This window comes from Mauremys reevesii, linkage group 18 (genome assembly GCF_016161935.1).
Source record: "Mauremys reevesii isolate NIE-2019 linkage group 18, ASM1616193v1, whole genome shotgun sequence".
Classification (NCBI taxonomy): Eukaryota; Metazoa; Chordata; order Testudines; family Geoemydidae; genus Mauremys; species Mauremys reevesii.
Window position 1 is genome coordinate 31,878,895 of NC_052640.1, and position 24,883 is coordinate 31,903,777.

The 24,883-nt window shown below is 51.4% G+C and overlaps 1 protein-coding gene across 2 annotated transcripts in view; it reads left to right on the top strand.

Moving 5' to 3' along the window:
• Positions 1 to 23,562, top strand: part of TCN2 (transcobalamin 2) — a 34,446-nt gene extending 10,884 nt beyond the window's left edge. For both annotated transcript variants that reach the window (XM_039505623.1, XM_039505624.1), the window contains exons 3-10: positions 5,361 to 5,550; positions 6,020 to 6,177; positions 6,625 to 6,783; positions 7,033 to 7,208; positions 9,774 to 9,951; positions 10,594 to 10,789; positions 11,998 to 12,119; positions 22,691 to 23,562. In XM_039505623.1, coding sequence (XP_039361557.1) covers positions 5,361 to 5,550; positions 6,020 to 6,177; positions 6,625 to 6,783; positions 7,033 to 7,208; positions 9,774 to 9,951; positions 10,594 to 10,789; positions 11,998 to 12,119; positions 22,691 to 22,752 — 1,241 coding nt within the window. In that variant the 3' untranslated portion in view covers positions 22,753 to 23,562. The remainder of the gene's footprint in view (positions 1 to 5,360; positions 5,551 to 6,019; positions 6,178 to 6,624; positions 6,784 to 7,032; positions 7,209 to 9,773; positions 9,952 to 10,593; positions 10,790 to 11,997; positions 12,120 to 22,690) is intronic.
• The last annotated feature ends 1,321 nt before the right edge of the window (positions 23,563 to 24,883 follow it).

Sequence of the window (24,883 nt, forward strand, 5' to 3'; positions counted from 1 at the left end):
GGCCTAAAAATCGTGGATTGAACAGAGACATTGGATTTATGGCTTATTACAACAGTCTAACTCCTGCTCTTTTGTCCTGTGACTGCAGAAGTGTTAACAGACCACTCCACCTTGAATGGTGTCATGAAATATGTGCTAACTACCTATGCTGGAAAGGGGGGGGGGCGCACACACTGTGGCCGCATCACTTTTTAAAGGGGGAGGGGGCAGACAGGGGCAAGTGGGGGCGGCTTGGGGGTAAGAAGTGGTGTGGGAGCGGGGCCTTGGGGAATGGGGAGCGCAGGGTCTGGGGGAAATGGGGAGTGGGGAGGGGTCCAGGAGAAGGGGGGCAGCATGGAGCAGGGCCTCAGAGGGAAGGGGCAGCGTGGGGGACAAGGCCATGGTTTGGGCACCAGTGGCCCCCCCACTTTTAGGAAGCTTCCGCTGTTCCTGTACCTTGCCCACCTTGTCTCTCTAATATCCTGGGACCAACAACGCATACAACAAGAGATTCCAGAGCTATAGTTATGTGCAAGTAGTGTATTAATTATTTGGCCATTTGTGCAGCCACATCATACGCATGGCCTGGAGGTAAACTGATTTCATCCTTTGAGCTCCCTCTTGCAGCATGTCTGGGGCTGGAGAAAAGGCTGGGCTGGAATTTACTGGCCAGAGCTGCTAGGGCTCATATTTCCTGATGCCCCCAAGCTCCATTGTGAGATGCCAGGCATCAGGCCTGGTATTGCTCCAACACCAAGAAGAGAAAGTTACTCACCTTGCAGTAACTGAGGTTCTTCGAGATGTGTGTCCCTGTGGGTGCTCCACTCTAGGTGAAGGTGCGTCCCAGCGCTGTCGACAGCGCCGGGACGCACCGTCACCTAGAGTGGAGCACCCACAGGGACAGCACTCGAAGAAGAATTGTTGGCTCCTGGCTCTTTCACTCCCTGGTCTTTTGTACCTCTCTGCTGTAATCAAGCCTGTCTCTGGGTTGGGATAAAGCTAGAAATGTCTTTGGCTGTTTGCAGCGGGGGCCAAGGAGATGGTTCCCCTCTGCAGATACCCCTCCTCCTCTTTCCTTCCCCCCAATAGTGCCGTAACATGACTGTGCAGCAATGGGAGGGGAAGAGTGGATGAAGAGCAGGCCCCCATGTCTGTGCATGGGAACTGGCAGCTGCAAGATGGAGCTCCATTTCCACAAATGTTGCAAAACCAGACTGACGAATTCTGCTATGCTGGAGACCTCTTACCCCTCCACAGGACCAGTTTGGCACAGGCAAGTTTCCCTGTGCCATCCCACCCATCAAACTCATCCTTCCTCCCTCTCAGAGCTGGCCTGCTGGGTGAAGAGACTTGCTTTTCATCGCCTTTGGCCTCTGTACTGACAGAGGTAATATCAGTTGAGACCTAGCCACCCACCCCCTGAGGGATGGTCTAAGCCTCGTTAACTCATTTCCTAGCAGCAGCAGCCATCAGTCATGACTGACCTGTGATGAATTTGTACCAGTGATCTAGATGTGGACAATTCATCATTCTATTCATTCTCAATCCTCTGCACCATCCAGTTCTCACGCAAATTCCAATTGGTGTCATGGAAACTTTCTAGTGCTGAGTCTAGTTCAATACCTGTAATTGTTCAACATTGTTATTGGTGCCAGGGGGCCATGCTGAGATTGCCCCATTCTTTGCAGTTTGCCCTAATTGAGCAGACAATCCCCAAAACTGGTGGTTATTCTAATACTGGGGATACGTCTACACTATGGGATTATTCCGAATTTACATAAACTGGTTTAGTAAAACAGATTGTATAAAATCGAGTGCACGCGGCCACACTAAGCACATTAAATCAGTGGTGTGCGTCCACGGTCCGAGGCTAGCGTCGATTTCTGGAGCATTGCACTGTGGGTAGCTATTCCGTAGCTATCCCATAGTTCCCGCAGTCTCCCCCGCCCCTTGGAATTCTGGGTTGAGATCCCAGTGCCTGATGGGGCAAAAATCATTGTCGCGGGTGGTTCTGGGTAAATGTCGTCAGTTATTTCTTCCTCTGGGGAAGCAACGGCAGACAATCATTTCGCGCCCTTTTTCCCTGGATTGCCCTGGCAGACGCCATATCATGGCAACCATGGAGCCTGTTTTGCCTCTTGTCACTGTCACCGTATGTGTACTAGATGCCGCTGACAGAGGCGATTCAGCAGCGCTACACAGCAGCATTCATTTGCTTTTGCGTGATAGCAGAGATGGTTATCAGCCATACTGTACCATCTACCATGCCATTGTAAATTGGCAATGAGATGACGGTTAACAGTCCTTTTGTGCTGCACCATCTGCTGCTGTCATAGGTGCCCCTGGCTGAGATCGGCCGGGGGCACAAAAGACAAAAATGGGAATGACTCCCTGAGTCAATCCCTCCTTTATGGTATCTAAAAATAGAATCAGTCCTGCCTAGAATATGGGGCAAGTGTACTAGAGAACCAGTGTATCAGAGAGCACAGCCGCTCCGTGTCAGATCCCGCAGAAATGATGAGCTGTATGCTATTCACAGGGGGTGCCCCTGCAACAACCCCACCTGTTGATTCCCTCCTCCCCCAGCCTTCCTGGGCTACCGTTGCAGTGTCCCCCATTTGTGTGATGAAGTAATAAAGAATGCAGGAATAAGAAACAGTGACTTGTTAGTGAGATATGAGGGGAAGGCAGCCTCCAGCTGCTATGACAGGACATTAAGCAGTGTGGGGGAGAGACGCCCAGCATCCCGCTGCTATGATAGTCCAGGCAGAACAGAATCTTTTCTTTACACATGAAAGGCGGGGGCTGATGGAGCTCAGCCCCCTGTTGCTATGATGAAGATGGTTACCAGCCGTACTGTACCATCTACTGGGAATGATCAGGAGTTTTTTACCCAGGCGCCCCCAGCCGACCTCACCAGAGGCCGGCCAGGAGCACTCACGGGCTGATGATGAGGACGGATACCAGTCCTTTTGCACTGCACCATCTGCCACAAGGCTGCTGATGATGATGGATATCAGCCATATTGTACCATCAGCCACCCTTGAGGGGGGGCGAGGATGCTGCCGTTGACTGCTGCAGCATCGCGTCTATCAGCAGCATTCAGTAAACATAGGGTGACATTTAAAAGAGTCAAGAGAGGATTTTTTTCCCTTTTACTTCTGGGGGTGGGTGAGGGGGGTAAATTGATGAGCTATGCCCTGAACCACCGCGGACAATGTGTTTGACACTACAGGCTCAGCCAAGAATGCAAATGCTTTTCGGAGATTGCAGGAACTGTGGGATAGCTTGAGTCCTCAGTCCCCCCTCCCTCCCTCCATGAGCGTCCATTTGATTCTTTGGCTTTCCGTTACGTTTGTCACGCAGCAGCATGCTGAGTCCCTGCTGTGGCCTCTGTCTGTAGATTTTTAAAAAATGCTTTGGAATTTCGTCTTCTGTAACGGAGCTCTGATAGAACAGATTTGCCTGCCCATACAGTGATCACATCCGTACGGTCCATGCTGGAGCTCTTTTTGAATTTGGATTTCGGACTGCATCGCCACCCGTGCTGATCGGAGCTCCACGCTGGGCAAACAGGAAATGTTATTCAAAAGTTCGCGGGGCTTTTCCTGTCTACCTGGCCACTGCATCCGAGTTCTGATTGCTGTCCAGAGCGGTCAGTGGTGCACTGTGGGATACCACCCGGAGGCCAATACCGTCGATTTGCGGCCACACTAACCCTAATCCGATATGGTAATACCGATATTAGCGCTACTCCTCTCATTGGGGAGGAGTACAGAAACCGGTTTAAAGAGCCCTTTATATCGATATAAAGGGCCTCTTAGTGTGGACGGGTGTGGCGTTAAATCGGTTTAATGCTCCTAAAACCGGTTTAAACGCGTAGTGTAGACCAGGCCTTAGATTCACCAAGTCAGCAACATAACAGCTACACTACATTCCTGGTTACCCAGAAGCCAAAACAGTTCTCTTAAAGCAACGCAGCCTTGAGCTCCCACCCAGACAGCCAAGTCAAATATGATAAGGATTATTGAAAATCTTTTTAATCGTATAAAAAGTTCTACCAGTCCCAAAGGATTAGACACATTATCCCCCCCAGGTAAATGAATATTTCAAATCTTACCCAAATATCTGCTTACAGCCAATTCTTCTTAACTAAACTAAAATCTATTAAAAAAGAAGAGAGAGTATAGGTTAAAAGATAGTTACACATACAGATCTGAATAAAGTTCTTAGGTCAGTTTTATAGTAGAGATGGTGAGCTTTTGAGTTGCAAAGAGTTTGTTCAAGAATCAGTTCATCAGGTTATAGTCCAATATCCAACATCAGGGCAATCCAGAATGGAACTGGAGACCACAGTCTTGCAACTCAAACTTTCCCTGACGAAACTTAAGTAGATCTGAGGTAACAGTATCAGGGCCCAAGCATTCTTTTATAGACCACTGGCAGGTTATGATAGCCTCTTGACAGCAGGTGAAGAATAGTTGCTTAGAAATAGAATTACCTATTTCCTATGTATACACAGGTAACTAGTTGCATTCATCAGCATAAGGTAAGGCTCCATTAAGCAGTTCATAGACAGTTTACTACAGACTTTAAAGAGAAATACAGGTTTCATCTAAATGCTAATATTCCCTTTTGATCTCTGAATCAATAGATCATGGAAGCATGGAAGATCAGGGTTGGAAGGGACCTCAGGAGGTCAGCTAGTCCAACCCCCTGCTCAAAGCAGGACCAATCCCCAGACAGATTTTTGCCCCAGATCCTTAAATAGACTGAACTCACAATGCTGGGTTTAGCAGGCCAGTGCTCAAACCACTGAGCTACCCCTCCTGCCCCCAACCTGAGCCCTCTGTTTACATGTTTAACATCTAACAAGATATAAGTAAACACACAATTAGTATTACCTCTAATTCTCTAACCATACAGATTTGCATTTCAAAGCTCTAGTCTATTTAACATGAATTGGCCCTAATTACCATTTACATACTTAGGATAATTTAGCCTGTGAGCTGCTTAACCCTTTCTGGACTTGTTACATTATCCAAATTGCTATATTTTCCATTAGATGCAACATCTCATCTCCTATAAGGCTGCTTTTATTAATCATGATATATGGGAAGCACTGGACAAGCACTAGTCTCCTTGCTGGGAGACCTCAGTTCCCTTCCTGGCTCTGCATGATTTGTTGTGGGACTTCAGACAAGTCATTTTCCCTTCTCTGTGCCTCAGTTTCCTAAAAGGAGACTTCACTTTGTGAAGCAATTTGAGATTTACAGATGATACTCTCTGAGTGTTACGGACTTGCTGTTTTTCTCACACAGCTGCCTACCCTTTATTCTGTTCCATGGCTTCTATTCTTCCTTCCTTTGTTTTTATCCCAGAAATCCCCAGGGGAAATCCTGCTCTGATCAAATGCCTGAACATGGAGCTCTTGAGACTCAGCCAGGATCTGTCGGAGGAGCTGAACCCCAGTGTGTATGTGGCCCTTCGTCTTTCTGCTGACCACAGTCTGGAGAAAGAGGCCCAGTACCTCCAGAGACTGAAGAATGTCTTCCAGCCCAGTGCCAGCAGGTATGGCCAATGGAGCCCAAATCCCACCATCAAGAGTGGAACAAGGAGCAGGGCCCCTCTGTGACTTGCCGCTTGCATTCTAGATGAACACGCTCTCCTCCCTGCCCGGCTTCCTGTCATGGGCTCCTCTCAAAGGGGCTGGCTTTCCGCTCACTTGTGAGTGGTGACCTCCCATGTTTGCCCCAGGATCCTGTGCCCCAGCTGCACCAGGGGAGGTGCCCAGACAGTGAGGGTGGGCACTATTGGCGTGGGGCTGGATGCATTTACGGGCTCCTGTCAGGTACACAAAAGCACGGGGCTATGGTCACTCAGGCCCCAAACTCTGCTAGGGATCTTCAGAGATGCCACTGTCCCAGAGCTGGTGTTTGCTGCCCCTGAGGACACAGCTCCCCTTAGCCTGGGGGGTCTGGGGGCACGTGTGGGAAGGAGGAGCCATGTGGTGAGTATTTGGCTTGTGTTGTCACCTCAGCTCCATAGCAGGTGGCCAACAGAAGCAGCCCAATACAGGCCGCCTGGCTCTGTACCTCCTAGCACTGCGGGCTGCCTGCCAGGACATGGAGACACTCCTGGAGAGGCAGCTGGTGACCCGGTTGAAGTACCATCTGCACAAGGAGAAGGAGCAGATAGGTAAGAGGGTGCTGCTCGGGGCTGGCACCAAGGGCAACTGCAGAGAGTGGCAGGAAGCTGCCTGGGGTGGTATGCAGCATCTCTGGAATGCTTCCCAGCTCAGTGTCCTTGCCAGAGAACGGGGGTCAGTGGAATACTAGTTCTCTGCTCACAGCTCAGGCCCAGTGGCAATATCCCTCCTGGGCCATTCATAACAAAGAGCCACGCTGGGAACACTAGGAAGCATCTGTCCACCCCAACCCCCAACTCAGCATGCACCAGGGTGAGGATCAGAAGTGTGGGCAGTGGCTTGCAACTGATACAGCAAGCTTGTAATCCATCTAGTGGGGTGCAATGAGACTTCCCCAGTGCAGAATCCCAGGACATGGAGGGGGAGGGATGACTTGTGCTGGGGGGAGGGGAGCACATGCTGCTTTTTTCATCCTGATTCCTTTCTCCTGCTTACAGCTTTCAAAAGGAATGGCCGCCCCATCACCAGTTACTACCAGTACAGCCTGGGGGTCTTGGCCCTGTGTGTCCATGGGAAGAAGATTGACACCCATGTGATCCAGAAGCTCCTGAATGCTGAGCAGCACAAGTTCATGCATGGCAGCAAGCTCTCTGTGGGTACGTGCTTGTCGGTATGGTCCTCCGTGCCGGCTCCCCAGGCTAGCTGGCCTTCCTGCCATGGCTGGAGACAGCACAGCCTTTGCATCTCCCTTGGGAGATACATGCAAGTCAGCTCCCTCCGAGAGGGGTTTGGTTTCTCCCATTCTCAACTCCGTGCTCCAGCCACACAAGGCCATAGCTCCACTGAAGTCGCTTGGGCAGGGGTGGTTCTCCTTGTAATCCCTTCTCCTGCTCTTCCTCACACAGACACCATGGCCATGGCAGGCTTGGCCTTTGCCTGCCTGAAGCAGGCCAACCTCTACGAACCGGAGCTAGTGGCAGCAATCAGCCTGGCTGTCCAGAGAGTGACGGACAGGATTCTCCAGGCTCAGACCACCAAGGGCACCTTCGGCAACATCTTCAGTAGCCCACTGGCCATGCAGGTGGGGAGAGCGGGTTTCTGGAGCACGTTCTCCTCCTGCATGGCTTGCAGGATCCCAGCATTGCCAGCTTCCTGTAGAGTAGCCCTTTGTTCTGGGGGAGCCCTCTGAGGCTACGTCTGCACTGCCCGTGGGACACCCACACTGCAAAGAAGGACCCAAGTCTCAGAGCCTGGGTCAGCTGACTTGGCTCACCCTGTGCTGGAACCTGAGCTCTGAAACCTGGCAAGGGGGTGGGTCTGACAGCCCGAGCTGCACGTCTACACAGCTGTTGTCAGCCCGGTAGCGCATATCCTGCAAGCCCAAGTCAACTGATCCGGGCTCAGAGGCAGGCTGTGTAGCTGTACTTTTGGTGTTTCCAAGTCTATGCTTGAATGTCCACACAGCATTGTGAACCTGGGTTTACCGTTGCTGGACTCGTATCTCAGCCGTGCTAATGCGACCATGCTGCACTACGCAGAGCTTCTGACTGGTGTCTGTGGCTTGAGCTCCCTCCACATTGCAAAGTGACAGGGTTTGGACCTGAGTTGCAGCAGGATTGGGTGCTGACCCACCCCCCAGCAGGGTCCTAGGACCTGGGCTCTGAGCACTTGCTGACCAAAGTCAGACTGATTTGTGGGTGGATGAAGGGGCGCTTGGGCTCAAATCTGAGTCAGAGCCCGGGCTCTGTGTGCAGTGTAGACATACCCCGAGTCAACTGCTTGTGCATCAGCATGACCTCTGCCCTGCCCCATCTTCTTACCATACAGAGTACAAACTGGTTTAAAGGGACATTGTCCCTTTAAAAACATAGAGCCTGGGTCAGGTCTCTCACTGATGTTCTGCTTCAGTGGCATTACTCCTGATCTACACCAGCATCTGGCTGATGTAGGTTTTTTCCCAATGTCCTTGTCTGATTTAGTACAGAGGTCAGCAAATCAAATCCAGTCTTTATCACAGGGCTAGCTAGGTTTCTGGGATCTCTTAGCCTCACTCCTTGCTGGAAGGCAGCCACCTCTGGGGTGGAAGGCAGCTGCTCTTTAGCAATCTCCATCATCTCTGCACAGTCACTAAAGACAGGAAATTAAGAACTATTTCAGTTGATCCTGAAGTGGGAAGAATGATCCCATGTTGGAATTTGGAGACCCTGGAGTTAACAGATTCCACTCTGAGAAAGTGCCAGTCAGTGTGTGAGGGTCACAAGCAGAAAGGGCTTTGGTTTGATGTCTCATCAGTTTGTTTGCTTTTTGCACTTGGCTCAGCTGAGATAGAAAAACTAGTTGGTGGATTGTGCTTCCTGGTTCTCCTGCACTAGCGCGTGGGCAGCCTCTCTGAGTTTCTAATGTAGGGCGAGCAGGGGTGAAATTGAAAACCTAGTTTTATTTTAATCTTTTCTGAGTGCCAGGCCAACGTTATTTGGCAATGCTCCTTTAATGGAAAGCACTCAGAATGATGATGAGTAGGACTCTGCCTCTTTCCCAGAGGTTGTGGAAGTCATGGATTTCATGATTTTCTGTGACTTCTGCAGTGGCCAGTGTGGCTGAACCCAGGGCTGCCCAAGCAGCTGGCCCCGGGGACCACTTGAGCAGCAGTCCCAGGAGTGCAGCTTGGTGGCCCACAGCAGTGGCGGGTGAGCAGCCCAGCAGCCAGCCATACCAGCACTGCTGGAACAGCCCGGGCAGCTGGCCCCAGGGACCACCTGAGCAGGGGTCGGTGCAGCTGGCCCTGGGGACTGCCTGAACAGCGATCCTGGGGGCTGTGGGAGCAGCTGCAGCCCAGTGGTCCCTAGCAGCTGGTGCCACTAGCCTGTGAGCCCATCACCCAGCAGTGGCTGCCCAGCTTCCCCACCCAGAGCAGTGGGCCCTGGCCCCCAGCTAATATCTAGTCAGGGGTATTTATAGTAAAAGTCATGGACAGGTTGTGGGCTGTGAATTTTTGTTTGCCTGTGACCTGTCCGTGACTTTTACTAAAGCTACCTGTGACTAAATTGTAGCTTTAATGATGAGCAGGGTTATTTTATATGGAGATATACCTATCTCATAAAGCAGGAAGGGACCTTGAAAGGTCATTAAGTCCAGTGCCCTACCTTCACAGGAGGACCAAGTATCATCCCTGGCAGTCTTTTGCCCTAGATGGTCCCCTCAAGGATTGAACTCACAACTGTGGGTTTAGCAGGCCAATGCTCAAACCACTGAGCTATTCCTCCTGGCTATTTAGTTATAAGCATGTTTGGCACATGTGGGACAGTCACTCACCCCAGGGATAATACCACCCCAGACCCCCCGGCTCGCTTCCCCCACATGTTAAACTATGTCAGGCTGACGCTTCACCCCATGCAGGTGTTACTATCCTGCCCTTCCTCTTACAGTGACATGCTCAATTTTATCCTGGTCCCACATCCTGCTCTGGGTGGGAGCAAACAGAGCAGGTGTCTGCCCAAGCAACTCGTGTGAAGGGAAGTAGCTGCCTTGCAGGGGGAGTTGCCCACCAGATGCTTCACTTTCCCCTGTAGTTGGCTTTGACCGGGGGGGGGGGGGTCAGCTGTTTGAAATGCAGCTTCTCTCACTTCCTCTGAACCCTTCCTATTAGCTCTTGATCGCCACCGGGATGAGCAAGAAGCCAGAGTGTCCCAAAGGCATGGATGCTCTGCTGGGGAGCCTGGAACAGGGTCACTTCCAGAACCCCATGATCATGTCCCAGCTGCTGCCCGTGCTGGATGGCAAGAGCTACCTGGATATTGCCACCATGGAGTGCCGGGCAGAGCAAGGTAACAGGAAGGACAGGGATGCTAGAGTGAGGGGCAGGGTTTGGGGGCCCTGGGTCCCACGCCTAGTTGCAGATCCCACCAAGAGGAAGGGAAGGGGAGAGGCTGGAGTTACAGTCACTGCAACGGGGGCCTTTGAGGAAAGGAGCTAGGGTGGAGAAATCCCAGGAGCCCAGCAAACATGCCCCAAGAAGATGACTAGGACAGCAGGTTGTCATGCTAGGGCTCCCCACAGGGGTCTGCACATAGACGCTGACTCTGTGGGTGCTCGGGGGCTGGAGCACTCACAGAGGAAAAATTGGTGGGTGCAGAGCACCCACTGGCAGCTCCTAGACCTGCCCCCCCACCCCAGTTTGCCTCTGCTTCCTGTTTCTCCCCCCTCCCTCCCAGCGCTTGTGCCACAAAACAGCTGTTTCGTGCAGCAAGTCTGGGAGGGAGGGTGGAGGAGGAGTAAGGCAGCGTGCTTGGGGAAGAGGCGGGGCCAGGGCAGGGATTTGGAGAGGGATCCAATGGGGCAGGGAGGGGGCGGAGGCAGGGCTGGGGCCGGGTGTGGGGGCGCGAGCACCCACCGGCACCAACAAAAGCTGGTGCCAGTGGGTCTGCGTGACAATTGGTGCTTCGGACAGCCTCTTCCCTCTTTCTCAGACACTTCGGAGCTAGACACCAAGTGCCCAGGATCCAGGACAGTAATTCTGGGGACCAAGATGATCACCGTTCAGCTGGCTGTGGAGCACCCTCCGAACCCTGAGATGCTGTACAACCACTCCATCCAGGTGCCCTCTGGGTCCTCCCTCCAGGACGTGCTGAGAACCGCTGCGGAGCAGGGCCCTGGGCAGTTCATGTGAGAGCCTCCTGCTTGTGCTGGGGACAAACTGATGGGGAGGCCTGGGAAGAGGAGCACACCGCCTCCTAAAGGGGCGGGGGGAGGCAGGCAGTCCAGGGCATGCCCACCCACAATGCAAGCAGGGAATCTGCCTGCACACCCCCAGGACTAACACTAGGAAGAGTGGCCCAGGGCCCAGGCCTGTAAGGCAGAGCTCCTTGATTCCATTCCTGGCTCTGATACTCATTCACTGTGTGTCCTTGGATAAGTTGCTTTCCCTCTCTGTGCCTCAGTTCCCCGTGCCCTGCTCCTGTAATATGGGGATGATCACACCCACCAACCTGCTGTGAAGTGCTGTGAGACCCTTCGGTGCAACGCGCTGTTAGTTCAGTAACAACAGTGTCCCGTCCTCCTCCTGGACCTGGTCTGGATTTTCCAGACCCCCTCAGGGATTCCAGACAGTTACCAGGTGTCAGATTCTTACGACAGTTCTGGGACATCCGTCACTATGAAGCAACCCCTCTGTGCTTGAATAAGTCGTAGTTTCTGTAGGGATCTACTGGGTATGTGGTGAAGGTCTGTACAAGTGGGATGATCCTGAAGGGAGAGTAACAGGGTCTCCCCAAACCTGGCACCTGCCTCAGTTTCCCCACTCTTGTGCTAGCTGGCAGACTAACTCAACAGCCAGCACATTGGGGAAGCTTCCTCCAGTATCAGCATTTCATTCCCTTCTCTAAGGCAGGGATTTATCATTCATACAAACTCAGTGCAACATCAGTCCAGATAAGTGAACCAGGCCCTACCATCTGATGCCTCCTAAGGCCTCTGCCTCAGGGGCTTCTGCTGCTGCCAGCACCCCCGGGATCCCCAGCCAGGTCTCTCTCCTGGCTGGTGGGGCCAATTCCCTTCCAGCTCTGTTCTCTGGCCCAGGGTCTCCTGCAGGAGCCTCTCTGCAGTGCTGCTTATTGGCCTTTTATCCCACCTGCGGGAAGGCAGCTAGTTAGTCATAGGTGGGGGCTACACCCAGCACCTCCCTGTGACAGGAGGTTTGGCCCCAGGTGCAGCAATGTGTGGTCAGGACTGTGCTCCTAGCCCATCAGTCCCTGTGCAAGGGCCCTGATGTGGGGACCTGCTGCTGCTGCTGCCTGAGTGAAACCAAAGTAGAAACAACCTGCTCTCTGCTCTGCCTGGAGATCACATCCCCTCTTCTTCCCCTTCAACTCTAGGTTTGAAACCCAGAACACCTTGCATGGTCCATTTTTAACCACAGTGATGGGGGTGAAAGCCAGCAATGGAGAGCGGAGATACTGGCAACTCCTCCAGGCCCCAGACACCAGTCTTCAGAAAGGTGAGGGAAACAGTGTGTGGGAAACAGTGCAGTCTGGCACCTTGCGTGGTCTGTGTGTGCTTGGGGGCGCTACGTGAGGTGCCAGGCTACGTGTGTGGGTAGGTCAGTGCTGTCTGAAGCTCAGGTAGATGTACTCATGGCAGCACTGCTACACAGAGCAGTGTAGATGCAGTGCCGTGGGCGGCAGCAATGTGAATAGGTAACCAGGGATCCAGGCTGGCTTGATGAGCCTGTGCTGAAGCTCATGCCACAGATACTACACTGCACTGTTTGTAGCAATGCTAGTGCAGGTAAAGCTAGCAAGAATAGGTCTGCCTGAGCTGCAGTCACACCTTTGATTGCAAGATAGACCTGCCCTGTGTCCCAGACAGATTAGCCCACTTTAGAGATGTGTGGTTGCTGCTAGCACTGCACTGCAGCACACCCGGCACTGGGGAGGGAGGTGAATTCCATTCTGGCTCGCACATCATCAATAAATCCCACCCTCAGAGACCCCCTGGGCTGCCCCACTGAGGACAGTGGCTTGTTTCAGGGGGCTCCTTAAGCCCACCCATCCCATATATAGTGCCTGCCATCACCAATGGCTTGTATCCCGGGGCAGATGTGAAGCAGACTGGGCGTGTAGGGACAGGTAGCTACACAGGTGGCTTGAGATGCAATAATACCTCTTAGGGGAACGTAAATAGGCTGACAGGTTCAGAGTGGCAGCTGTGTTAGTCTGTATCAGCAAAAACAACAAGGAGTCCTTGTGGCACCTTAGAGACTAACAAATTATCTCAGCAAGGTGGGCCAGACTCGCTGTAGGCCGACAGCACAGAAAGGGCCTGGGGGAAGATAAAGGAGCACATGGGTGCCCTTGGTGAGGGCCCCGGTGTCACAACTGGGGCTTGGGAAGTCCTACCTAGTGGTTGGAGCAGGGTGGTCAGCATCCAGGAACAGCACCAAAGGTCAGAGCTGGGGTCAGAAACCAGAGCAGGAGTCCAAGAGCGAGCCGAGTGGCAGGTCTGTCACTACGGCTGGCAGGGAAGCCCACTTTGTATAGACACTTCCTGGAACTCTGCCTGGGCTTATTAGGGGGCCCGGACCAATCAAAGGCCACAAGAGAAGCTGTCAGTCTGGCCCGCTGTGAGGGCTCTATCATAGCTGCTGAGTAGTGGCATGGAGATATCGGCCTTCCTGCAGACCTGGGGTCTAGCCCCACAGAGTCTCCCACCCGGCAAGCATCGTGTAAGGCCTCTGCCCTCTAATGAACAGAGGGAGGCAGCTGCTGCCCGCAGTCCCTGTAACCATAGGCGGCAAGTTCCAGACCCATGCGGTGCTCGGGCACCAGCAATATTCAGAACCAGGGACCCAGCTCCAGCAATATGTGGAGCCGGGTGCCCCCCACCCACGCCTCCCCCGAGTGTCCTGCGGCCCCGACTTGCTGCCCCGGGGCCCTGCCCCCCCCGCTCGTCTTTCCCGGGCCCAGGAGCAGAGAATCACTGATTGTCTCTTCCCTGAGCAGCTCCATGTTGCCTCCCAGCAACTGCTGCTGCTGGGTCCTAGTGCCCCCCATCTCCACGGCCAGGACAGACTGACTCTGAGCCTGCCCTGCCCCCTCAAACCCTTCCCTTTTCCAGCAGGACCCTCAAGCAGCACAGGGGGGGCCCCCTCTGCCCGCAGTCACCACTCCTGCCCCATGCAAGGAGGCAGCCCCATCCCTCACCCGCAGTGAGGCTACAGTGACAGTGTGCTGCTGGGGAGCAGGAAAGGGGGCTACTCCCCCAGAGCTTGCTGCTGCCTGCAGGGAAAGGGCTGGTGGGAGTCCTCTCTGGCCCCTCTCCCAGAGCAGCCTGCCTACACCCTAAACTCATCCCCAGCTCAGCCCCACCCCAGAGCCCCCCCACCGCACCCTCAACCCTCTACCCTAGTCCTGAGCCCCTCCAGCCCCCCAAACACCTTATCCCCAGTCCCAGCCAGAGCCCTCATCCTGCCGCACCCTGACCCTATGCCTGAGCCCTCATCCCTCTGCACTCTAACCCTCTACCTTAGCCACAAGCCCCTCCAGCCCTCCAAACACCTTATCCCCAGTCCCAGCCAGAGCCCTCATCCTGCTGCACCCTGACCCTATGCCTGAGCCCTCATCCCTCTGCACTCTAACCCTCTACCTTAGCCACAAGCCCCTCCAGCCCTCCAAACACCTTATCCCCAGTCCCAGCCAGAGCCCTCATCCCCCACACACCTACTTTTGCCCTGAGCCCCTCCCACACCCCAAACCCCTCATCTGCAGCCACACCCCACAGCCTTCACCCCTGCACCCCATCCCTCTGCACCCCTGCCATCCCCAAACTCCCTCCCAGAGCCTGCATCCTGCATCCCAATCCCCTGCCCCAGCCTAGGGTCTGCACCCCAGACCTCCTCCCTCACCCAAACTCCCACCCAGAGCCTTGGGCAGGTGGGGGGGGGCTGAGTTTGGGGGCGGGGCGGAGTTTGGGCAGGGGCGGGTTCTGGGCACCACCAAAATTTCTACAAACATGCCATCCCTGCCTGTAACTGGGGCGGGGGGGGACTAAGGTCCTAATTGGCATGGGACCCACTCACCAATCCTAGACATCAGCTAACCTCATGCTGAGACTGGCTAACCTATAGCTTCAGCCTGGCTGTGGGCTCAGCACTAACTCACTGCCTCCTGCCCAAAAGAAGCCCAGTGCTGCAGAGAAGTCTGTCTGCTGACTGAGACCTCAGTCCAAGGAGAGAGGCCTTCCCTAATGGAAAATGTCTTTGCTGGAGCAGTAGTGCCACCCATTCAGCTAAGCCCAGGGGCTGGGTCCTTTGTGGAAATCCCAAGGGAAACATCCAGTATCCACATTTCCTGTTTGGAAACGAGCAGAATGAATTTAGCCAGGACCACCCCCACCCCCATGCTCAGCACGTCCGTAGCAAGTGGGCAGGTTGAGATTAGAAGGGCAATAGAACTGGGTAGGGGCAATACCAACAGGCTGGAGGGTACTGTACAGGGAATGGAAATGTGTGAAGTGTAAGGCTGAGCACGGTCACACCCCTCCAAATACACAGATCCAGGGGCCTGGCGAGTTGGGAACAACAGAAGTGTGTTGCTCAGGTTGTGTCACACACTCAGCCCAGCAGAAGAGTCTGTCCTATCTCAGGGACTCTTTCTGCCCTGCCACCCCCACAAACATGACACAGTTCTGCGGCAATCTGGAAGCCTACTTTTGCCGTCTCTGACTCAAAGAATACTTTCAAGATAACACTGAACAACGCATTGATACACAGATACACTCCCACTAACAGCACAAGAAGAAGAACTCCACATCGACTCCTCCTGAGGGTCGAAATGACAGTTTGGACCTATACATTGAATGCTTCCGCCGACGTGCACAGGCAGAAATTGTGGAAAAACAACATTGCTTGCCTCACAACCTAAGTCGTGCAGAACGCAATGCCATCCACAGCCTCAGAAACCACCCTGACATTATAATCAAAGAGGCTGATCAAGGAGGTGCTGTTGTCATGAACAGGTCTGACTACCAACAAGGACAAGTGCAGAGTCCTGCACTTAGGACGGAAGAATCCCATGCACTGCTACAGACTAGGGACTGAATGGCTGGGCAGCAGTTCTACAGAAAAGGACCTAGGGGTTACGGTGGACGAAAAGCTGAATATGAGTCAACAGTGTGCCCTCGTTGCCAAGAAGGCTAATGGCATTTTGGGTTGTATAAGTAGGGGCATTTCCAGCAGATCGAGGGATGTGATCATTCCCCTCTACTCAGCACTGGTGAGGCCTCATTTGGAGTACTGTGTCCAGTTTTGGGCCCCACACTACAAGAAGGATGTGGATAAATTGGAGAGAGTCCAGCAGAGGGCCACAAAAATGATTAGGGGGCTGGAGCACATGACTTATGAGGAGAGGCTAAGGCAACTGGGATTGTTTAGTCTGCAGAAGAGAAGAATGAGGGGGGATTTGATAGCTGCTTTCAACTACCTGAAAGGGGGTTCCAAAGAGGATGGATCTAGACTGTTCTCAGTGGTAGAAGATGACAGAACAAGGAGTAATGGTCTCAAGTTGCAGAGGGGAAGGTTTTGGTTGGATATTAGGAAAAACTTTTTCACTAGTAGGGTGGTGAAGAACTGGAATGGGTTACCTGGGGAGGTGGTGGAATCTCCTTCCTTAGAGGTTTTTAAGGTCAGGCTTGACAAAGCCCTGGCTGGGATGATTTAGTTGGGGTTGGTCCTGCTTTGAGCAGGGGGTTGGACTAGATGACCTCCTGAGGTCCCTTCCAACCCTGAGATTCTATGATTCTATGAGATTCTATGATACCAAAAAGGAGGCTGCCAGACAACTCTCCAATACCAAATTCTACAGGCCACTTCCGTCAGATCCCACTGAGGAATACACTAAAACTGCACCATATACTCAGGACACTCCCTACCCTAACACTGGAACAAATCAACATACCCTTAGAGCCCCGACCAGGGTTATTCAATCTACTAGCCGAGATCCACAAACCCGGAAATCCTGGACGCCCCATCATCTCAGGCATTGGCACTCTCACTGAAGGACTGTCTGGATATGTGGACTCTCTACTCAGACCCTATGCCACCAGCACTTCCAGCTATCTCCATGACACCACTGATTTCCTGAGAAAACTACAATGCATTCGTGACCTTCCAGAAAACACCATCCTAGCCACCATGGATGTAGAGGCTCTCTACACAAACATCCCACACACTGATGGAATACAAGCTGTCAGGAACAGTATCCCTGATGATGCCACAGCACAACTGGTTTCTGAGCTCTGTGCCTTTATCTTCACACATAACTATTTCAAATTTGACAATATATATCTCCAGATCAGTGGCACCGCTATGGGCACACACATGGCCCCACAATATGCCAACATTTTTATGGCTGAACTGGAACAATGCTTCCTCAGCTCTCGTCCACTCATGCCCCTTCTCTACCTACGCTACATTGATGACATCTTCATCATCTGGACCCATGGGAAGGAGACTCTGGAAAAATTCCACCATGATTTCAACAGCTTCCACCCAGGGGTGGCTCTAGTGATTTCACCGCCCCAAGCACGGTGGCACTCTGCAGGGGAGCTCTGCCAGTTGCCAGTCCCGTGGCTCCGGTGGACCTCCCGCAGGCATGCCTGCGGATGCTCCACCGAAGATGTGGGACCAGCGGACCCTCCGCAGGCATGCCTGTGGGAGGTCCACCAGAGCCGCCTGCCGCCCTCCACGGCATGCCGCCCCAAGCACGCGCTTGGCGTGCTGGGGTCTGGAGCCACCCCTGCTTCCACCCCACCATCAACCTCAGCCTGGACCAATCTATACGGGAGATCCACTTCCTAGACACCATGGTGCAAATAAGTGATGGTCACGTTAACACCACCCTATACTGAAAACCCACCGACCGCTACACCTACCTTCATGCCTCCAGCTTCCATCCCGGACACACCACAAGGTCCATTGTCTACAGCCAAGCACTGAGGTACAACCACATCTGCTCCAACCCCTCAGACAGAGACCAGCACCTACAGAATCTTCACCAAGCATTCTCAAAACTACGCTATCCGCACAAGGAAATAAGGAAACAGATCAACAGAGCCAGACGTGTACCCAGAAGCCTCCTACTAGAAGACAAGCCCAAGAAAGAAACCAAGAGAACTCCACTGGCCATCACACACACAGTCCCCAGCTAAAACCCCTCCAACACATCATCAGGGATCTACAACCCACCCTGGACAATGATCCCTCACTTTCACAGGCCTTGGGTGGCAGGCCAGTCCTCGCCCACAGACAACCTGCCAACCTGAAGCATATTCTCACCAGTAACTGCACACCGCACCATAGTAACTCTAGCTCAGGAACCAATCCATGCAACAAACCTCAATGCCAACTCTGCCCACATATCTACACCAGCGACTCCATCACAGGACCTTACCAGATCAGCCACAACATCACCGGTTCATTCACCTGCACATCCACCAATGTAATATATGCCAGCAATGCCCCTCTGCTATGTACATCGGCTAAACTGGACAGTTCCTACGGAAAAGGATAAATGGACACAAATCAGATATTAGGAATGGCAATATACAGAAACCTGTAGAACACTTCAGTCTCCCTGGACACACAATATAGCAGATTTAAAGGTGGCCATCCTGCAGCAAAAAAACTTCAGGACCAGACTTCAAAAAGAAACTACTGAGCTTTGACACCATCAGCTCAGGATTAAACAAAGACTGTGAATGGCTAGCCAACTACAAAAGCAGTTTCTCCTCCCTTGGTTTTCACACCTCAACTGCTAGAACAGGGCCTCATCCTCCCTGATTGAACTAACCTCGTTATCTCTAGCCTGATTCTTGCTTGCATATATATATACCTGCCTCTGGAAATTTCCACTACATGCACCTGACAAAGTGGGTATTCACCCACGAAAGCTCATGCTCCAATACGTCTATAAGGTGCCACAGGACTCTTTGCTGCTTTTACAGATCCAGACTAACACGGCTACCCCTCTGATACTTAACACAGCCCAGAGATTTTGTGTGGCTTCAATCACCCTTCTTGGTTTTGTACGTTATATAAGAGGTCGCACAACAGCTTTTCTATGAAAATAGATCCGGCCTCCCACAGGGTTCTGTCAACTTTGGCTGGTTTGGTATTTGTCATTAACACAGTGAAAATATTTAAATGTTTTACACCAGCAGTTCTCAAACATCCTTGGATTGTGACCCCTGTCTGACAACAAAAATTACTAATGACCCCTGGGAGAGGGGACTGAACCATGAATCTGCCTGGCAGGGACACAGTCCAAGTCCAAGCCCCAGCCCCAGCCCCAGCCCCCCGGCAGGGGGGCCAAAGCCATAGCCCAAGGGCTTCAGCCTCATGCAGGGCCTATAACCCTAAGCCCCACCACCAAGGGCTGAAATCCTCAGGCTTAGCCTTTGGCCCCAGGCAGTGGGGCTTGGGCTTGAGCTTTGGCCCTGGGCCCCACAACCCACCTTGGGGTTCTCACCCACAGTTTGAGAACTGCTGTTTTACACCTTGAAGGTTCTCACGCGGCCATGGTAAGGTCAGCAAGGAATGACTAGCTGGAAGGTTGCGATGATCAGCTGCTGGAGTTGGGGCTGTTTTGCAGTCACAGTATGGTGGCCTTGGTGCCACTAGCACTCAGAACTTCACACAGTGACAAACGTGTGCTGGTACCTGCAGTGTCTGTTTGATTGCAGAAGTCAGGGTGGGGTCATGAGTCTATATAAGCAATTACTTGCCTTCAACATTTAAAAAAAAACAAACCATGGACTTTTTCCAACAAAAAAGCAACCCTCCAAGTTTCTGGGTTTCGGGGTGGGCATATTGCCAAAAAACACAAACAAAAAAGTTTGTTTTAGAAAAAGGCTATTTTTCCTTTGAAATATTTTTTTTTAAAACAAAAAATGGTGACCCCTGCTGCGTTGGGAAGGTGCTCATTGACTGATCCTGTGGTGCTGTCCCTAAAGACCTTGGGGAATGGGGCCTGTTCTTGTTGCAGGCTTCTCTAGTCCTGATTAGCAGAGACAATTATTTCTCGTTTCTGGGCTGTAATCCTTGTGTTGGGGCCCTTCTCTCACTTTGGCATGGATAGCAGGCCCTCCAGGGAGCCAACGGGGCCAAGACCAGCCCAAAGACTGACTGGTTAATATGTCTGAACCCATGGCCTAAATGCGATCAACAACAGAGTGTGGAAAAAGGAGTAAAGACACTGGGCCTGGTGCCCTCTCACCCCAGGGAGAAGCAGGAGTGACAGCAGGAGAAGATCACTGTATGTGAGAGGTGATGAAATTCAATGCTGATAAATGCAACGTAATGCACACTGGAAAACATAATCCCAACTATACATATAAAATGATGGGGTCTAAAATGGCTGTTACCACTCAAGAAAGAGATCTTGGAATCATTGTGGATAGTTCTCTGAAAACATCTACTCAATGTGCAGCAGTTGTCAAAAAAAAGTGAACAGACTGTTGGGAATCATTAAGAAAGGGATAGATTGGCTCTATATAAATCCATGGTATGCCCATATCTTGAATACTGCATGCAGATGTGGTTGCCCCATCTCAAAAAAGATATATTGGAAATGGAAAAGATTCAGAAAAGGGCAACAAAAATGATTAAGGGTATAGAACGGCTTCTGTATGAGGAGAGAATAACAAGACTGAGACTTTTCAGCTTGGAAAAGAGATGGCTAAGGGGAGATATGATAGAGGTCTATAAATTCATGATTGGTGTGGAGAAAGTAAATAAGGAAGTGTTATTTACTCCTTCTCATAACACAAGAACTACAGGTCACCAAATGAAATTAATAGGCAGGTTTAAAACAAACAAAAGGAAGTATTTTTTCACACAACGCACAGTCAACCTGTGGAACTTCTCGCCAGAGGATGTTGTGAAGGCCAAGACTATAACAGAGTTAAAAAAGAACTAGATAAATTCATGGAGGATAGGTCCGTCAATGGCTTTTAGCCAGGAGGGACAGAGATGATGGCCCTAGCCTCTGTTTGCCAGAAGTTGAGAATGGGCGATGGGATGGATCACTTGATGATTCCCTGTGCTGTTCATTCCCTGTTGGGCACCTGGCATTGGCCACTATTGGAAGACAGGATACTGGGCTGGATGGACCTTTGGTCTGACCCAGTATGGCTATTCTTATTACTCAGGCCCCCCATGTAGTGCTGTTGAAGAAGGGAGAATGCTGCAGTAACTTATTAACGTGCTGGTCCTTATCTGAGACTGAGCCATGCCTAGCAGATGGATAGACTTGTCTTCCAGGATGTGCTGGCATCTGCTCCTCATGTGCCTTGGACAGCCCAGTAATCACCCTTCCTGTCCTGGCTGGTAGCAGTTGATACGCCTGGGCTACTCTCTGCCAAGCTATTTGGGTTTCCCCTATGCAGTCTCTTTCCATCTTGCCCCTGCTGGCCAGTCAAGTTCTCGCTTCCCATGGTAGATGCAATGCCCCCAGAGCTGGCACTCCTCTTTTCCATGGTGACTCTTGTGACAGGTTCAGTCACAGAGACCCTCTCGGTGAATTTACCTCTGAGCCCGTTTTCCCTGCCAGCTCGGGACTCCAGAACATGCAACCTTGCTGCAACACAGACCCGGGTCTGGTCCACGCCCCCAAAGCTGCAGACTTTAACCAAAACCTGCTCAGCAGGTCACCTATCTCCAGCACCCAGACACCCAGTTCCCAATGGAATCCAAATCCCAAATAAATCCATTTTACTCTGTATAAAGCTTATGCAGGGTAAACTCATAAATTGTCACTGATAGAGAGAGATGCACAGCTGTTTGCTCTCCCGGGTATTAATCACTTACTCTGGGTTTAACAGTAAACAAAAGTGATTGTATTAAGAATAAAAAATAAGATTTAAGTGGTTCCAAGTAATAACATACAGAACAAAGTAAGTTACCAAGCCAAATAAAACAAAACACACAAGTCTAAGTTTAATACATTAAGAAACTGGTTACAGGTAAATCGCGCCCTTAGAGATGTTCGCATAAGCTTCTTTCACAGATTTCTTCCTAGTCTGGGCCCAGTCCTTTCCCCGGTACAATCCTTGTTAGTTCCAGCTCAGGTGGTAACTAGGGGCTTTCTTATGACTGGCCTTTCACCCCCTTTTATATCTTTGGCACAAGGTGGGAATCCTTTGTCTCTCTCTGGGTTCCCACCCCTCCTTCTAAATGGAAAAGCACCAGATTAAAGATAGGTCCTGTGAGACCCCAGCCTTCATTCTTCCAGCTCTTGCCTGCATGTACCCAGGAAGGCTTACAAGTAAACAGAGCCATTCTCAACCAATTGTCCTACTTAATGGGAGCCATCAAGATTCCAAGCCACCATTAATGGCCCACACTTTGCATAATTACAATAAGACTTCAGAGTAATACTTCATATTTCTAGCTTCAGATACAAGAATGATACATTCATACAAATAGGATGAACACACTCAGTAGATTAAAAGCTTTGTAATGATACCTTACAAGAGACCTTTTGCATAAAGCATATTCCAGTTACATTATATTCACACTCTTAAGCATATTTCCATAACATATGGAGTGAAACATCACAACTCCATGATGTCGCCCCTTTGGGGCTCAGCTACTGCTCTGGGCTCCATCTTATCGAGAAGGATGGTCCAATGGTTAGAGCACTAAGCTAGGACTCGAGAGACCAGGGTTCAGTTCTCTTGGGCTGGTCACTCACTTGCTCTGTGCCTCAGTTCCTCACCTGTACAATGGGAATAATAGCACAGCCCTGCCTTGCAGGGTGATACATTAGATATTGTGAGGTGTCAGACACTACAGTGAAGGGGTGGATAAGCACATTAGGCAGATCCTCCAAGCACATGAGCCAACACCCAGGAAATCATTCTCAGTGCCTCCTCCATGAGGAATGGTACCGAAGCCGACTGTGGGGTAGTGGCTCTTGCTCCTAATTCAGCTGTGCTGCATGAGTTCCTTAATCTGTGCCCAGGGTGCTGCTTCTGACTCATGGACTTGTGCTCTGCTGTCTTGTTTTGTAGGCATCTCTGACTACCAGCCTCAGGACGGAGAGTCCATCATCCTGAAGTTTAGCCCATGGTAGAAGGCCTGCTGCCTGCCTTCCAGCTCCCTGCCCCACCTCAATCCACAGTGAACTCTCTGTGTGTGTCTCTCTCTACCCCAGAAGCAGGAGGTCTCAGCTGGCAATGGCAGCATACGCCTGTCAACCTGCGAGCCCTGTGCCCACAGAGTGGCATCTTCCTCCCCACAGACTGAAGTCCATAACGCAAGTCCCTGGCCTCCTGACAGGGTGTGTGTATGTGTGCGTGTCTGTCTGTCAAAAGGGGCAAATTCCCTCCTGCCCCAGAGACCTGTTCTGCTGTGGATCAGCCACAACCATCCACTCAATGGAAACTAACCATGCCAGGGAGTGGGGAGCAGCAGGTTTGGTGTGAATGAAAAACCTTGAATATGATGACACAGTGCATCATAATTCTGATTTTCTAATGCAGCTTTAACCCTTGCTGTGCTTTGGCTGTCTAAACTGCCACCCAATGAGTACATAGGAGGAGGTGTCTGCATCCTCCTGATGGACACAATTTGTTTCCTGTGGGCCCACTGTACCAGTGCCCTGGTGTGACTGGGCTCCTGGGGATTCTCTAGACTGCACCCCTCTGTATAGCAGTCACTGCACAGCTCGCACGCCAGGGATTCCCTCCCTGCTCCTGCCCAAATTCCTGAAGCAACAGAACTGCTGCTGTGATGAGAGGATGTGGCTGATATCTCTGCTGTCTGGAGAGCAGTGGGTGGGAACCTGGCCCCGTGCCAAGGGGAGATGGTGCCCCCATGCAGCCACTCTCCCTCAGTCTGACATTTGGATCTGAAATGATTAAAGCTTTGATTGCAAACCTGACCTTCCAGTTCATTATTTGGCCGTTACCCAGAGCACCTGGGTCTCTGAGCCAGGCCTGGGCCCTCAGCACAGAGCTGCCTTCAGGGTCTGGGCATTGTCCTGTGGGTTTGCATCATTCCCTACAACCAGTGGACAGTTCTGTTCTCCTGGGTGACTAATCACCAGTTTGATTTTTATCTATTATTTGTATGGTTGTAGTACCTAGGTCCCCCAGTCATGGACCAGGACCACATTCTGTTTGCCAGAATCTGGGACTGGGTGACAGTGGATGGATCACTTGAGTATCTGTTCTGTTCATTCCCTCTGGAGCACCTGGCACTGGCCACTGTCAGAAGACAGGATCCTGGGCTAGCTGGACCATTGGTCTGACACAGTCTGGCCATTCTTATGTTCATTGCGCTAGGTGCAATATGGACACAGAACAAAAAGATACCATCTCTGTCCCACCCCAGAGATTTTATAATCTAGGGATAAGACAAGAGACACCAGATGGAGAGAGCTAGGCAAGTACAAAGAAACAGAGACAATACTGGTGGTGATGGGCAGTGGTCTCTGCACACCAGCAGCCTAACTGGTGTCAAGGTTTGTACAGGCAGCAAAGGAGAGTTTTGAGGCAGGACTGGAAGGAGGACAATGTGACACTAAGCACGTGTCTTCACAGCTCGCACACTATGCTAGTAATCTTGTTCAAAATATGCCTTGTGAGATCATTTGAAAACTAATAATTCACTTATTAATATTCTTGCATGGTGTATGTACATGCTGGGTAGTAAGACACTAATATATGCTGCAGTTATAACTAAAGTGTGTGTGAACTAGATAGGTCAGGGCAAGTTGCTAAGTAGGTCTAGCCTAAAGAAAGAAAGGTTTACCTCCATTTACATATAAGCAGTAAACAGACTCATCAAGCTAACAAGGGGTGGAGGCAAAGTCACATTAACAAGCTGCGGGGGAGGGGAGGCAGCATGGCGCCCACATCTGTCAAGAAAGAAGCTTGGTCTGGGATTTACTTTTCAGAAGAATCCACTGCAAAGGTTCACTGGGCTATACAGACAGGGGGGCTGAGCCTCAAGTGATAAGCAACTGAATCAGCTGATTGGATCCAATATGACCGTATTATACAAGTGTACAGAGTAGGGTCTTTGCTGAAAGCCTCTGAGATCCTGGTGATTAATAGAACTGTGAACGGCCTGTATTAACACTAGGGGGAATTATGTATATTCATTGATTTGTGTTAAAATGTGAGGCCAAACAAAGGAAGGGACAGTTCCCTCCCAGACAGGAGGTGTTGCCTATGTAAATTAAGCCTGATAGAATCAAA